The 17,123-nt window shown below is 43.5% G+C and overlaps 1 protein-coding gene across 2 annotated transcripts; it reads right to left on the bottom strand.

Annotated features, from left to right (window-relative positions):
• Positions 1–10,637: 10,637 nt before the first annotated feature.
• LOC136496599 (hydroxycinnamoyltransferase 1) lies at positions 10,638–16,116 on the bottom strand. 2 transcript variants are annotated; one of them, XM_066492318.1, is made up of 3 exons: positions 15,893–16,116; positions 15,322–15,744; positions 10,638–11,901 (listed from the first exon to the last, which is right to left on the bottom strand). In XM_066492318.1, exons 2-3 carry the CDS (start codon positions 15,742–15,744, stop codon positions 10,990–10,992), a joined length of 1,335 nt encoding a protein of 444 aa, XP_066348415.1. In that variant the 5' UTR covers positions 15,893–16,116; the 3' UTR covers positions 10,638–10,989. The 2 variants fall into 2 exon arrangements, with proteins under 2 accessions (XP_066348415.1, XP_066348414.1); XM_066492317.1 differs by lacking the exon at positions 15,893–16,116 and having other exon boundaries at positions 15,322–15,750.
• Between the last annotated feature and the right edge of the window lie 1,007 nt (positions 16,117–17,123).

The raw sequence follows: 17,123 nt of genomic DNA, 5'->3' as shown, positions 1-17,123 counted from the left end.
TGTTTTAATCCATAAATGGATTTCTTTAGGCGGCATCCCATTCGTTCTTTTCCTTCCATGACAAAACCTTTCGGTTGTGCCATGTAAACATTTTCCTCCAAGTCTCTGTTGAGAAATGCCGTCTTTACATTCATATGATGTAATTCTTAATCGTAATGTGGCTCTAATGCCATTATGATTCTGAAGGAAACTTTACATGAGACTGGAGAAAAGGTCTCATTGTAATCAATTCCTTCTCTTTGCATATAGACTTTTGCCACAAGTCGCGCTTTATATTTCTCTATATTCCCTTGAGAGTCAAGTTTTGTTTTGTAGACCCATTTTCAGCCTACTGTTTTGGCTCTTTTAGGAATTATTTCCAAATCCCAAACTTTATTGGCATTCATCGATTTCATTTCATCTTTCATGGCCTCAAGCCACTTTGATGAATGATCACTTCTCATGGCTTCTTCAAATGAGGTGGGATCATCCTCTATTTGAAATTCCTTAGTGTTATACACTTCATAATCAGCAGAAATAGCTGATTTCTAACTCTTTGAGACCTTCTAGGGGCCTCCATATTTGGCACATCTACTGTTTGAGGCTGTTGTTGCTCCCCCTCATATGTGGCAATAGGTTCTATAGAATCCTAAAGAATAGGTTTCTCATTTTCATTCATTGTTGCTATAGGTAGAATAACAACAGGTGCTGACACCATAGTATCTTACACTGTCGATGCAGCGACAGCATGTAGTGAGAAAATTGGCTCATGAATCATTGGAGTGGGCGCATACACCCGCTTCACTTCAAGGTCAATTTCTCGAGCTACCATGCTCCCCCTCATCTTTTTATCCTCTAGGAAAACAACGTGTCTCGTTTCCACAAACTTTGTGTGTCTCTCTGGACAGTAGAAACGAAAACCTTTTGACTTTTCTATGTAGCCAAACAAATGGCAACTTACTATTTTAGGATATAACTTCCCTGTTTGGGTTAAATACTTTAGCCTCAGCAGGGCTCCCCACACACACGCAAGTGGTTAAGTGAGGGTACTCTTTCTGTCCACAACTCATACGGTGTTTTGAGCACCGACTTTCTTAATACTCTATTGAGAATATGAATAGCGGTTTTATGGCCTCCATCCATAGGCTCAACTGTAAGGTAGAGTAACTTATCATATTGTCCACCATATCCATCAGGGTACGATTGATTCTTTTAGCTACTCTATTCTGCTGAGGTTCGCCCGGTGTAGAATATTGGGCTACTATGCCATTCTTTTAGGGTATGCCGACCGTAATACTCCCCCACGGTCAGACCTGACTATCTTAATCTTTAATATCTTAAATTTATCCAATGCTTTTGTTCTTTCTTTGATTGGATAAATATAGCCATAATGGGAGTAATCATTTGTGAATGTTATGAATGAATCATAACCATCCACACTCTTTATAGGAAACTGACCACAGATGTCTGTGTAAATAATCTATAAAATTTCTGCGCTTCGTTTGTCATCTTTCTTAATCTTCTTTATATACTTTTCTTTTATGCATTCTCTGTATTGTTCTAAATCTAAGAGCTCTAATGGAGAAAGAATATCTTCTTAACTTATCTTTCTATTCTCCCCCTCGAAATATGGCCTGAACGATAATGCCATAATTTCGACAATGCATCGTGAGCTCTTATGCCACCATTTCTAGAGTAACACTCTGTCACCAGCTGCTTTATCAGCTGGGTAGCATATGTGTTTAAAGAGCCAGTGAACTGACTCTTTATTCTATCGAGGTACTCGGTGACCGTGTCACACTCTGGGATTAAGCCCACAATTGCAGGTTCAATCATGTTCTTTATCACAGCCAAATATTTCTTGTTGACAGTGACCCACTTCGTATGCACAAAGGTCATAGGACTATCTTTTGGGATTTAAAATCCCTCTCTTTAGTTGCCTAAGTGGCATCATTCTCTTTTGTCTCCCTCACCGGTGCCACAAACTCAGTGGAACATGGTGAGTTGACTACCTAGTCCACCTTAGACAAGATGAAAACCAGGTCAAAACTTTTCTTAACATAAAAATAACATCATTTGCATGCCTTAATTCCAACGTTGATCAAAATCAAAACATACAATTATTCTTATACACTAATTCTACATCACCGTTGGGCAGAAATAGAATTAATTGAAAGGTCCTAATGGCTAGAGAGGGGGTGAATAGCCTAATAAAAATTTCTACAACAACACTTAACCAAATGGTTAGACAATTATGAGGCGAAGCGAGTGTTGCGCTAGCCTACTCAAAATGCAAGCCACCTACCACAATTCTAGTTTAGATAGTGTCAATTCACACAAGATCAATGACACTACCCTATGTTAGTGTGCTCTCAAAGGCTAACTAAAGAGCCACACCAACCAAGCATGCAAGCTCTCACAACTAGCTACACTAAAGAGCTTGTCAACTAGTTTGCGGTAAAGTAAAGAGAGTGATCAAGAGGGTTATACCGCCGTGTAGATGAATGAACCAATCAATCACGAAGATGAATAACAATGATGACCAATCACCTCAGAATCAATGATGAAGACAATGATTTTTACCGAGGTTCACTTGCTTGTCGGCAAGCTAGTCCTCGTTGTGGCGATTCACTCACTTGGAGGTTCACGCGCTAATTGGCTTCACACGCCAAACCCTCAATAGGGTGCCGCACAACCAACACAAGATGAGGATCACACAAGCCACGAGCAATCCACTAGAGTACCTTTTGGCGCTCCGCCGAGGAAAGGTCAAGAACCCCTCTCAATCACCACGATCGGAGCCGGAGACAATCACCACCTCCGCTCGACGATCCTCACTGCTCCAAGCCGTCTAGGTGGCGGCAACCACCAAGAGTAACAAGCGAAACCCGCAGCGAAACACGATCACTAAGTGCCTCTAGATGCAATCACTCAAGCAATGCACTTGGATCACTCCCAATCTCACTATGATGATGAATCAATGATGTAGATGAGTGAGAGTCCTTTGGCTAGGCTCACAAGGTTGCTATGTCAATGAAAATGTGCAAGAGTTCTCCCTTGAGCCGGCCATGGGGCTATAAATAGAGCCCCAAACAAATAGAGCTGTTATACCCCTTCACTGGGCAAAACGCGCTCTGACCGGACGCTCCGGTCATACTGACCGGACGCTGGCCCTCAGCGTCCGGTCGCCCAATGGACGCCACGTGTCATCACCTTCAAACGCTGTTCGTCAGATTCCAACGGCTACGAAGCTGATCGGATGCTCCGGTCAAAACTGACCGGACGCTGAAGCCCCAACGTCCGATCGTTTCCAGTAAGCTCCCCGAGGCATGTTTTTCCAACCGGACGCGTCCGGTCCACCTTGACCGGACGCAGACCAGCGTCCGGTGCTCAACCCTACCTACTATGCCGTCTGACAGCTCGACCGGACGCAGCCTTTCAGCGTCCGGTCGCTGAGTGACCCAGCGTCTGGTCAGTAGACCAACGCCAGCATCATTTCTACCAACTCCATTTCAACTCAAACTTCTTCACCCTTGCTCAAATGTGCCAATCACCAAGAATTTTGCATCCGGCGCAATAGAAAATAGACATTTCATTTTTCCAAAAGCGCCGAATCCCGTCGAGCAAGCTCGGCGGGAGGGAGAGAGGGACCCAAACCCATCTCAACCCTGCAAACACCTTGTGCACATGTGTTAGCATATTTTCACAAATATTTTCAAGGGTGTTAGCACTCCACTAGATCCTAAATGCATATGCAATGAGTTAGAGCATCTAGTGGCACTTTGATAACCGCATTCCGATACGAGTTTCACCTCTCTTAATAGTATGGCTATCAAACCTAAATGTGATCACACTCTCTAAGTGTCTTGATCACTTAAAACAAAATAGCTCCTATGGTTTATACCTTTGTCTTGAGCTTTTTGTTTTTCTCTTTCTTCATTTCAAGTTTAAGCCCTTGATCATCGCCATGCCATCACCATTGTCATGCTATGATCTTCATTAGCTTCTTCTACTTGAAGTGTGTTACCTATGTCACGATCACTTGATAAACTAGGTTAGCACTTAGGGTTTCATCAATTCACCAAAACCAAACTAGAGCTTTCATTAATGCATAAATCATTAACTTTCACAACTGTTCTTACACACTAATTCTACATCACCGTTGGGCAGAAGTAGAATTAATGCATAAATCATTAAAATTAACATCTGTTCTTATACACTAATTCTACATCACCGTTGGACAGAAGTAGAATTAATGCATAAATCATTAACATTACGATATTGTTATTAACAACGTTGGTCAGAAAATAACAACATCATAATTTTATCAAAATTCTTTTTCTCTAATTAAATACCACATTGGTTCAAAATAACTGGAGAATCAATAATTTCTTTGGCCGTGGAAAAACTCTCTTTTCCTTGAATTTTACCCACAGGAAAAATTGCTTTTTCTATTTTCTTTAATCCATTAATCAATTTCCAGGAAATAAATATTTACTGGAAAAACTTTCTTTTTCTTCAGTTAAATATCACGTCGGTTCAAAATCACTGAAGAATATACTTTTTCTTTAGCAGCGGAAAACGTATACTCAATTTCTTGAATTTTACCCACAGGTAAAATACATTTTTCTATTTTTCTTTTGAGCTAATTTGCATTTTCAATTTTCTAGAAAAAGAAAAAACGAAACTGGGCTCTTGCTATTCCTGTGTCGGCCCAAGCCGGTCAAAACCGACTCGGCCCATCTGTCCGCGGGCGCGCAGGCCGCACCCAGGCCACAACCTGGGCCTGGGCCGGCAAAGTGCCGTGGCGCGCTCGCACCCGCATGGGCTGGCGACGTGGCCCGTTCGATCTCGGCCGTCCGTCCAGATTTGACGGCCGAGCGCGCATTTCGCTCGGATAAAACGCGACGCCGCGAGCCCCCGAGGAAAACCCTAGCTTCATTTCTCTCCGTCTGCTTCTCTCTCTTCTTCGCCGCTCTCTCCTCTCTCTACCTCAGCGCAACAGTGCCGCCACAGCGAGACACCGAGAGCCAGCGAAGCGAGAGCGACGACGGTGGAGCGGCCATGGCGCCGTCGCCGGCCCCCTCGCCGGCCCACGTGATCTCCAACGGGTGAGCACGCCGCCGTCGAGCGGCCTGGCCACGGCGCTTCCTTAGCCGAGCCCGGAGATCCAGCTCCCTCGGCTCGGCTTCTTCTCCCGCGCTGGCAAAGGGACATCCCGACGCACGGCAAGGTAGATCCACCCCTTCCCCTTTCGGATTTGTATCTCCTTTTCTCTTATCCGAACAAAGGTTTAGATCTAGGGTTCGGAATCCGACCTTTCCCTAGTTCTTTCCGGTTCGGGGTTAGGGTTTGGGGATGGGGTTTCACTATTTTCTTTTTCCCTTGTTCCCCAATCGGATCTAGATCTTGTTTGCTTTTCTTTGTTTGACCGATTGGGGTGGGTCGTATCTTCTTTCTTTTCTTTTTGCTTGTTCATCCAAATGGGAAACTAGGGTTAGGGTTAGGGTTCCGACCCTTGTTCTTATTCTTTCTTTGGAATTTTCTTTTCTTTTCGGATTTGATTCCGATTGGGATGAGGATGGTTCATCCGAATCGGGTTCACTGTTCTTTTTCCCGAGACTGATTCCTTTCCCTTCTTCCCTCTTCCCTTTCTTCTTTTGGGATTAACCCGATTTGGGATGGGGTTAAAATTAGGGTTAGGTCTTAGGGTTCGGCCAAATCCGAACCCACTCTTCTTCTTCTTTCTTTAGATCCAAACTGGATCTGTTCTGTTCTTGCCGTGTGCCGGTGAGAACGGTGGTGCGGCATCTCTTCCCCGTGCGGTGGCGGTGGCGACCGGTAGACAGTGACTTCCGCCACCCCAGTCACTATTTCTTTCTTCTTTTACCCGATTAGGGTTAGGGTTACACAGAGGTAACCTAGCTCTGGTACCCTTGTTAGAATTGAATGGTGTACCTTTATGTGCGTGTAACCCGTAGATCCGGTGTGAGTCTTCTCACCCTTTGCGAAGATTCACCGCTCTGCCCATAGCGCCGCAGCAGCTTGGACGGCAGTGTAGAGGCAGCTCTGGCTCGGTGAAGTCCGTAGTGGTACGGTGATGGCCCTGCAGGAGCGACGGCGGTGGTGGCGGGCTCATCCCGTCGCTGGCAGCACTTCTTTAGGATCGGATTAGGTTTTCTGTGGGTGGGATGGTGGCTCCGTTCAACCTCGTGACCCGAGCCCAGTTCCCCACTCCTCTATATATATGTGCTGTGCGACAGGGGCCCACCAACCAGTTAGGGTTGGGCTCCTCCGATTAGGGAGCTGAGGCAAGGGTCCAATAGACCATTGGGCCTATTGGTGGAGATCAACTAACATGGTTGGCAAGCCATTATTGGCAGCTTTCATAGCAAAGACAGAGACCTTGGATGGCACTCGTACCTGCCATAGCTTGTTCCATCCGGCACGGCCCTGATCTGAACTTGCGCTACTGCCAGGAGCTCCAACTCTATACTGATTCCGTACCACTAACCAGTAAGCACTTCTCACAGAAAAAAATGCCGGTTTTCTCATAATGGCATGCAACAAAGTCAGCAGTACGCTGCTCAGGAAGCTTGATACTAAAAATCTCCGCTGCATCACAAGGATAGAAGTACCTGCGTACAGCCGTTTCATCCCAATCACCATTGTCATCAATAAGATAGTGAACCCACCTGAGCCTGTGCACATGCGACTGGGTCCAATCGGTTTAAGACCGTACTCCTTGGGCAGCCAATTATCCCACCAAATCTGGGTAGACCTTCCATCTCCTATACGATGAATCACTCCCTGTTTCAGCAGCTCTAGTCCATATTCAATTGCACACTAAGTCTGCGAGGCCTCACCAGCCGGAGCTCTATCCAGCAAATTGCCTTGAGGATAATATTTAGCTTTCAAAACCTTAGCACAAAGGCTGTCCGGTTCTCTTCAACTAAAAAGAGTTTCTCTTCAACATGTGACCATTTCCAAGTGAATTTGGAATGCTTGTATAATCCCAACGTTGAACAACGATCCCCGAACCAGGAATAATACTCTACTCAACAAAATATATGTTATAGACTCATTAAAAAACGTTCTAGGTGCTCCAACAAGGACTAATGAAAAGTACAAACACTTTCATATCTCCCATTGTTTTCTATTGCCATGAGGGTTAAAAGCTGTTTTACAAAACTCTTTTTGTGTGTTGTAGTCACAATTTATCAACCTTAGGTATATGGGTGAAATAAACACAAAATGGGAATCCTAAAGAGCATCGAGTCTTTTGGCGAAATTCAACGCTCTATTTCTCTCATGTCCAATTCAAGCCCAAATCAACCTCTAATCCGTCCGATTTGAGTAGTAAGGTTGCCTCCTCTAACCCCATCATGGCTCAGAGACTCAGATGCGGTTAAGGTGCAAGGCTCGGGGTTTAAGGTCTCATGCAAGGATTCTGGCACGCTTATAGAAAAATCTGGTGATTCTAAGGATGCCAAGCCGGCTCAACAATGGTGGACTGGTGGCAAGTGCGGGAGGGGAGGGGTGAGGCAGCAATACTACCGCTAGCCAGGACGACGATGGCGATTGGGTAAGTAGGGGCAAGGGCATCAAATTAATAGCCCGGAGGAGCCAGGTTAGCGTGTGGCGGTCATGGACAGTGGCGGGAGGGGGGTAAGGGTGCGCTGCCGAAGCCGGCGAGAGATGGTGGCAACAAGGGAGCGCGTCCAGACTTGATGAGAGCAACGTTCATATAGGCTAGGCTGCCCCAAATCCAATTCAGTGATCGTTCACCGGCAAGGAATCCAGCGAACGCTCCTACAGACGCGTACGTCTCAACTGGCGTGCCTCCCCTCCCTGAGCGGTTATGCATGCGCTGATGTCAGCGCTGACATCAGCAAAAACTAATCAAAGTATTTATTTTGAAATTATTATAACTTCTGAACGGTGTATCCATTTTAAATTCCATCTGTACCGATATGTTCTACACGACAAAGCGAACAAAACTAGACCCCATTTAAATATGTTTTAAATAATTTTTTAGTAGCAATTTATATGTATTTATAATATATAAAGTTGTAATGAATAACTTACGTACATGAATAACTTATATACATAAGTTATATAGAATAACTTATTTATAAAAGTTATGTTTGATAACTTTTGTATATAAGTTGTGTTCCATAACTTTTGTGTTCCCATGTTTTAGCATAAGTTATTATTTAATTCGTTCCTTATGTTTAATAATTTTTTGTGTTTCTAAGTTTTGGCATAAATTATAAGTTAATTGTTCCTTTGTGTTTAATAGCTTTTGTACATAAGTTTTGTTTTATAATTTTTGTGTTTCTAATCTTTAGGATAAGTTATATGTTATAAGTTATACGTAATAAGTTTTATGTATAAGTTATATGTTATAAGTTATTATACAGAAATTAGTACTAGAAAATTTTCTTCGAAACATATGTAAGTGGGATCTAGTTTTGTTAGTCACGTCACGTAGAACACACTAGTACAGACGGAATTAAAAATAGATACACAGTTCAGAAGTTATAGTATTTTAAAATAAATGTTTTTTTTATTATGTCAACGCTTCCTAACAAAGCGCAGGAAGAGAGAGGCGCGGTACCATAAGCTGTGCGCGTGCAGTTGGTTGGCCGGTTTGGTTGAGTTGCTTCCAAGGCCTTGTTTAGATGCCATTTAAATTTTAAGTTTTTTTATTTTCTTTTCATCACATTAATTTTTAGCCGCTTGCATGGAGTATTAAAAAGAGGTAAAAAAATAACTAATTATACAGTTTAGTTGAAAATCACGAGATGAATCTTTTGAGTCTAGTTGGTCCACGATTGGACAATATTTGCCAAATAAGACGAAAGTGATACTATTTATCGGGTTCACTTTTTTTGATCGCTGCATTTGTTTTGGATGAGCGTTCGCTGTTTAGAGGCGCTGCTAGGCTGCTGAGGTGGCTCCGATCGTGGCAGCACTACCCGAAGTCGGGTGGAAACGCATTGGTGGTGGGGCCGCACAGTCGCATCTAGCATTGGGCGGGCATGGATGGGCACTTGGAAGAAAGGGTAGGAGACAATTATAATTCATCTTTTTCAGGCCACGTTTAGTTTCTGGATTTGGGAGTAGCCAAATAATTAATGTGTTACTATAGCGTTTCGTTTGTATTTGTGAATTATTGTCGAAACATTGACTAATTAGGCTCAAAACGTTCGTCTCGCAAAGTACAACCAAACTGTGCAATTAGTTTTTGATTTCGTCAACATTTAGTACTCCATGCATGTACCGCAAGTTTGATGTGACGGGGAATCTTCTTTTTGCATAGTGCCAAAGTTTGGATTTTGGTGGGAACAATTTGTTTTTTTTAGCTGGAACAGTATTTTTCTCTTACAACGAATCAGTCGAAAGAGTGTTTCAGCTTGATTTTTCAGCGAAACGAATGGGACAAGGTATAGAAAGGGTGATTTGATATGGGCCCTTGATTTCGGATCTAACAAATAAAATATCGTGCGTTGATAGATTCTAAGAGCAACTTCTACCGTCTCTGTTTTGAACCCAAATTCTTAGATTTGGAAGCTCTCCGAAAAGGATGGTTCAGTGAAGAAATCTATCTGATTACTTCCAAATTTACTTTGGATTCTGAATTCGTTGATGTCATTGTCATTCATGGTTAAATTAATGGCCCAAAACATTCCTGTTTGCATGCTCTCTCTCTTCACATACTGTCAATTCTCTCCTTCTAAACCTCTATACATTATTGACAGGAAGGAACCAATGTATTTTTTTATTAATTGAATATCCATTATAAAATATCTTTTTTTTGGGCGAATGATCAACAATCTATTGTTAGTACTTGAAATAAGGTGCTGTGTTCTATGTTTTGTCTCCTTTCTCATGGAGGTGCAACGATTCCGAACATACTTTTATCAAAGGCACAACAACCGGGTATTATGATCAGGCTTGCAGCAGATCCGAAGGGGTACACTGGTTGATAAGGGCTTCTCCAACACACCACCACCTTAGACTACTACCCAAACCTCCACGTCTGCTACTGCAATCCATGTCATGATGAGTAGCCTTGCAGCATGGCAGTGCCCCTTGGAGAAGAGTCGATGGCTCCATCTGCCCGTGTTTTCAACCTCAGCCTCAAAACCTCAGCCTGTGTTCAGTTGTATCTCAGCCTGCAGCAATTGAGGATCTTCACTTTGGCGCTCTTTTCAAGCCTCAGAAAAAGGGCGAAGATCTGCACCTGTTGTGACCCACACCTGCAGAAAGATCAAGATTGGCCACTGAGGAAACTTCAGTCAACTTGATAAGAGTTTAATCAGGCCGCGTTTAGTTCTGGCCGGATTCGGCGCCGGCTGAATTCGTTAGTACTGTAGCTATACTGTAGCATTTGTTTTTATTTGATAATAATTATCTAATCGTTGACTAATTAGGCTCAAAACGTTCGTCTCACAAAGTACAACCAAACTGTGCAATTAGTTTTTGATTTCGTCAACGTTTAATACTCCATGCATGTAACACAAGTTTGATGTAACGGAGAATCTTCTTTTTACATAGTGCCAAAGTTTAGATTTTGGATGAAAACATGGCCTCAGTTGCAATTGCAGCTCAATCTCAGCTATTTCTCCGTCGTACAGGTAGAAAAATGTGGATTGCCAAATTGCTGATAGATTATTCCATGCTCAAGTAACCTCACATCGAGTTTGCTATTGGAGTTTGTTCCTTACAATGATTTTTACTATGTTTCTTCACAGAAAATGTCTACCCTTTCTCTATAATCGATCTTTCCCCTGAAACAACTCATCTATCGGTAACCCATACAATTATAGGTTTGCCAAAAACATCCCCCAAAGGGCGCAAAAGGTAGCTCTGCAAGTCTTCAAAAGTGAAAGTGCAGCCACTGGGTTCACTTCAAACTTCAGTATTTTATCTGAGAATTTGGGTACAACATAAAGCCTCTCGCCCTATAACATCCTCCTTCAATAGTCGGCGCTGACATTCCGTTTAAACTTCGCAGATTAGCTTCCGGAACTTCTCCATGTGCTCAGCCTGCAACGAGATAGCAATGGACAGGCTGCCGTCTCCATTCGCACTTGGGAGGACAAACGCCAGACCTTCATATGCAATGCCGCCTGGCCCCATGAACACAGGCCGGCCCCATCCGAAGTCGGCATCATGGATAGGAAGGCGCACCCAGCTGGTGAGCCCTAGGTTCGGGCACCGGAAGGTATGTGCTCCACGCACCAGTGCTGACAAATCCGGTTGCAGCTCCAGGTAGTCCAGCGCTGAACGGCAGTAGTCATTGTCCATCCTATCCAGTGCTCCCTGGATGACTGCTGCTCCTTTTGCCAGCCCACTGGTCACCTTGCCAGCCTCAGCAAGTGGTGTCGCAGTGAAGATGACATTGCCAAAGTAACCATCTGGTAGTGGAGGCTGTAGCCGTTGTCGCCCATCAGTAGCGCAATACAACTTGGTGGGTTGTTCAGGAGGTAGGCTGCGTGCAAGGGAGACACATTTCCAGACATGTGCCGCTAGCACTGCATATGTGCTGAACCGGGGTGCACCTTCCCCTGCAGGAAGCTGTGAGCGCAGCCGGCCAAGGTCTGAGCGAGTGAGCTTGAAAATGTCCACAGCAGTGGAATTCGCAGTGGCAAGTGGCTTTGACTTGGAAGCAAGGAACTGGGGTGTGGAGGACAACATAGCTGGGGCAGGCTGGTACTCAATATGTTGAAAAGATGGAGTTGGTGGATCACGAGCGCGAAGCAGAGTGCGGTCAATGAAGGGCATGGCAGAAATTTGAGCTCCACGACAGAGGTCAGACCATGAGTTAATGAAGTGCAAGCCAGACATGCCATCCGCGACATGGTGTTGCATGCCAACACCAAGGGAGACGCCTCCACATTTGAAATAAGTCACCTGGAACCAAGAAAAAAAAGAGAGAAATAATGTGGTCAATTCCAACCCACTTCATGAGGTTAATGCGGTATGCTGAAATATAATATCGAATGCAAAAGGACAAGTAATTGATTTGTATTCCATCATGCAACTTTCTTCGGGCACATGTGATTTCCAAGATGGATAGGATTATCCACTAGATTATTGTCCCACTGAGCTTAAAGACCAGATAAATCTTGAGGACAAGTGAAGGTAACTGATTATTTGATTTTCTATTAAAAGAAATAACTGTTGAATTGTGGAGTTGGCACAAGCTTGTCCAAGTCACTAACAAGAAAACAATTGCACCTGACAACCGATGGAACTCAAAAAAAAAAATGGAATGACAACCAGAGATGGCAGATAATTTTAATACAGAAACATCATGTGCATGAAATGGCTCTTGCACAGCGGCGTGGGTTTAAACTTGTAAATGGCCACAATGATAACGGGAGTAATATAAACCTATAAACGTAGGTTCTGGAAAGCAATTCCAAAGGACCAGTAACACATTTGTGAGTCAATCTATTGCCAATAATGAAAGAAGCTTGCAGTCTTCCACTGCATATAGCTTGTCTTCCCCAGAATGCAATACTGCTCACCTAAGACAGGGTCACCACCTGTCACTGCTTAATATTTTTATTTTCCCTTTTAAGTGATATGGAGCCCCTACTAGGCATATCTCTAAATTTATAATCGATGCTGGACACCAATATAAAGGTACAAAAATATGGTGTAATAAGGTAAAAAGAGCCTCGTGCCAAACTCTGTTATGCTACCTTCAGGTGTGAGACACAATACCTAACTCTTATGTCATACATCTAGCTCCCTGCCCACTGGTAAGATCTGTGATGCTAAATTACAGCCTAACAGATTATCCTGTATCGACGTTGTACAGTACAGCAATATTTACAATTTAAATTCAAGTTCATCAGATTATTCGCTATAAAACTGGTGATGCATCATATTCAATCAAATATTAGAAAATGAAATAGCATATGTGACAATGGACCACCAGAAGGCCAGCAGGTCAGACAAGTTTCATTTAGGCAGAATTCGAAGTGAAAGCTGAATGGTGTATTCATGAAAACCTAGTCACAGAAGAATAGTTTACAACTTGCAAGAATACAAAGTTTTGCAAAGCAAAAGGGTTCACTTTTAAGACAGGAAAACTTAAGCTATTGGGCTAGTTTAAAAGTAACAATCAGACATCAATATTAAATCCAATTAAACCTATGCATATCCAAAGATAATCAAACAAATGCTGACTACATGAAGCTGCAAACTTGACCAGGCAACCTCACTTGGAAACCATGTAGGCCCTACTAGCAAGTAGCAATTTCACGTAACGATTGACACTGGTCCAATATATACAAGGCATGATTAATGCAACCTAACATTATGACTACTATAGGCACAAAAGGCATACAATAGTCAAAAGAATTGAAGTATTAATATTTAAGTCAATAGGAAAGTTCTGCACATGCTACTTGTCCATTATTGGTATGGAACCAATTAGATGATTACGGGCATAAGACACAAGCCCGAAGCACCATAGGTTGAGACAAGAAACATCCAGAGGTCAGGAATATTTAAAAAGTCAACAAGTACATAGTACTCCCTCCGTTCCAAATTATAAGTTGCTTTGACTTTTTTGGTTCATCCATTTTGCTATGTATCTAGACATATTATTATATCTAGATGCATAGCAAAATGGATGTGCCAAAAAAGTCAAAGCGACTTATAATTTGGAACGGAGGGAGTAGTACACAATTGACATTGCATGAAGCCTCATTAGTTAGGTGTCCTTCTACCGGAAAATTATCATGTTTGCTCGGAGTATGCTCTCATGACTGGCCTGCTTGACTGTTACTATGTGCTATGAAATGATGCAATCGAATGAATGCTGATATTCATTTTTGACAGTACAAGTCAATGTGGAGAAGTAAAGGATTTAAATTGAATAAAATGGTCACTTCGTGACAAGTCAGGGCATGTTTGGATACAGTGCTAATTGCTAGCTAGCTAAAACATAGCCAAAATTAGCTCTAGTGGATCCAAACAGGATAGCTAATAGGTGGGCTAATTTTTTAGCCAAGCCTTCAACTAGCTAGCCAACCACAGCTAATTTGGGCTAACTTTTAGCCCCAACTAGTAACTAGCCATGTGTACCAAAAAGGCCCTCGGTTTGTGAATAAGATTGGCTACTAGCTGGTCCAGGTGAAGTAAGTTTATTTCGATGCATAATCACCAAAACAAATACGATGCCGACAGTGGCGGACCCAGGAATTGAACCGAGCCTGGGCGAAGTCAGAGGAAGTTTTTCTTCATCTTAGTATAGAACAGGGTTACAACCACAGACCACGAATATGATCACATATATGAATGCTAGGTTTTTTTTTTTCATGGCCGCACGTACCTAAGCACATTTTTATTAAGAAGAAAAAAGGTTATAATAATGCATGATCTTAGTAAATATAGGCTTATTAAGATCAACACGGCCTCTGCAAGACTAGTCTTATAGTATGGATCCTAAGGCTCTTCTGACATTATACATCGTGCTAGCGTCCGGCAGAAGGTGGTGATGCATGTTGGCTACGTGGTATCATGAAATGAAATCCCGTCAAGTGATCGTGAGTTCGTTTAATTTGCACACTATAAGGAGTAGCTATTCATTTGCTGCATAATCCTAACCTATCTAGTTTTGGATAGTGCGTACGTACTAGGCTAAGGAAATATGAAGTTACCCATAATATAACACATCCAGGAGCCACAAAATAGAAGTATGAGATACATTATTAGAGGTTTGACAGCGGCAATATAATGGTGGTAGTTTTACTAGAAAGTGATATGTGCCAGCTAGTGTCGTGCGTCCGTCACCTAGCAATAGCAGGTGCTCCGCTCAGCTCAGGCTCAATTTGCTTGACGGACATTCAATTTTCTGTAGCAGCGATTGTAGAATACCACTAAAAAAGCGTTGGAGCCCGGGCAGCCGCCCACGCTCGCCGGGCCTTGGGACCGCCCTTGGATGCCGAATTTTCTTAAGCAATTCTAACCAAGGGTACTAATAAAATCCAGCCAAAACAGAGGCCCAACTCAGAACAAGACAGCGACAGCACGGGTGGGTGGGTAGAACTACGCAAGCAAGTGGTACGGTTACAGCTAATAAAAGCCAACCTAGAACACGAGGTACTCTCAGGAGAATTACATCAACCGACAAAAAAAGGCCCAGCTATCCAATCATGCACTAAACAAATAGGAGTACTACAGGTGAACCAAAATTAGTTGCCGTGCTGTTTGTGAAGACTTTGCCGTACGACTTCCAGAAAGCTATAAACAGGGGTGTCCTCAGTTTCTGTCCTTAGTCTAATCGAAACAACACTAGGAACTGAGCAAGCTCACCTGGAGCACGAGTAGAGGGAAGGCCGAGATGTCGTCGGTGTAATCCACGGTCGGGATGAGGCGTTTCAGGTCCATGGTGGGCGCGAAGTCACCGTAGTCGTCGACGGAGGCGTCGGGCGCGTCGGCCTCGACGAAGAGCACTCCCTCGCCATTGCAGTCGATCTCGACCCTCCCGTCCTCGTCCCGCGCGAGGCGGCCCGCCATCGGATAGAACGGCACGAGCGCCTCTGCCAGCGCGCGCCGCATCCGCTCGCCGTCGAAGAACCCCTCCGCCGGCGCCGCGGCGCCGTCGCGGCGGTAGAAGTAGACGCTGGGCGTGTGGAAGCGCGGCACCACGAGGTCGAGGTTGGAGTTCCACAGCCTCTGCCGCGGCGTCTCCCGCGCCGGGCGCACCATCGTCGACCGCCTCACAGTGATCGCCATCTGCATTCCATTCCATTCCATTCCACGGAACAGCTTATAAGCGCCCCCCAAAAATTCCCCACCAACAGAAGAAATAATCGAAGCTGAAAACACTGCCATGAGTTGGACTGGACTGCTAGAGGAAGAAGGGCGGCTTGCGGCGACCAACCTGAGCGAAGACGCGGCGCCGCGGATCAGATCTAGGGCGGTCGAACAGGAGAGACTCTGGACAAATCCAGCGATAGGTTTGGTGGTGGCAGCAGCTCTTGGTGGAGAGCAGCTGGTGGGAGAGTGGGGGGTGGGGCGGATTTTATAGGCGGAGATCTCGGGGGAGGCGGGCGGATCCTCTGACTTGCTCGGATTGGCTTCCGCTCCTCCCATTTTCTTCTCTTTTCTTTTCACCGCTCCTCCTCCCCTTCGGGCCGGCGCAGTGCGTCTGAAGGAGGTGGCGTGGCGACGAAGAGTGGAGTTGGGGGTTGGTGGGACGGGGACGTGGAGGCGACAGGGACGGAGCCGCGGAGACGAATTGCAATGAACATGGTCCACACTCCATCGTCAGCACACTGGACGACGCTCTGGGCCCTTCTGCACAGTAGCGGGGGCGTCGGATTAGGCTATGACCAACCGCTACATGATGGCTGGTGGTGTCATTATAAGATTTTGCGGTCTGTGGTGATCAAAAACTTTCTTACATCTAATTAAATCTATAAAAAAAATATTAGTAATGTTTGTATCTCTAGATAAGTTTAGGATAAAAATATATCCAATGATTTATCTAATAATACTAATTATGCATCATAAATGTTAATGCTTTCTTATATATTTAGTAAAATTTAATAATATTTGACTTCTCCAGAAATATGAATGATATTTTGTATAGAATGGAGGGAGCAGTGTCTGTAGAGGTACCAAAGGCTTAGTCTAACCAAAGTACTCCCTCTATAATAGGATGCAATTCTATAACAATGCTATGTTAAAGTATATCAAGTTTAACAAATTTTATATAAGTACTATTAAACTAGATGTGTATCATTAGATTTTTTATGAAACATATTTTCATGGTGTATATATATATATATATATATATATATATATATATATATATATATATATATATATATATATATAGAACTACTATCCTGTAGCTGGCAACAGAATAACTTATTCTGTAGCCACTTTGAGTTATGATAATTACTATGTTAATTTACGAGATTATAGTAACTCCTTACTAAGTGGTTTAATATAATGTTATGGTAAATATCCCCATATGTTATAGTAACCCAACTATCGTAAATATGTATTGACATTATGGTAAATTAGTATATAAAATTATAGTAAATGAAGGTGGCTACAGAATAACTTATTTTGTAGCCGGCTACTGAATAGCCTCTCCCTATATA

The sequence above is a fragment of the Miscanthus floridulus genome, chromosome 12 (assembly GCF_019320115.1).
Source record: "Miscanthus floridulus cultivar M001 chromosome 12, ASM1932011v1, whole genome shotgun sequence".
NCBI classification, from domain to species: Eukaryota; Viridiplantae; Streptophyta; class Magnoliopsida; order Poales; family Poaceae; genus Miscanthus; species Miscanthus floridulus.
Note: the sequence above shows the minus strand (reverse complement) of the source record. Positions and strands in the feature narration are given on the sequence as shown.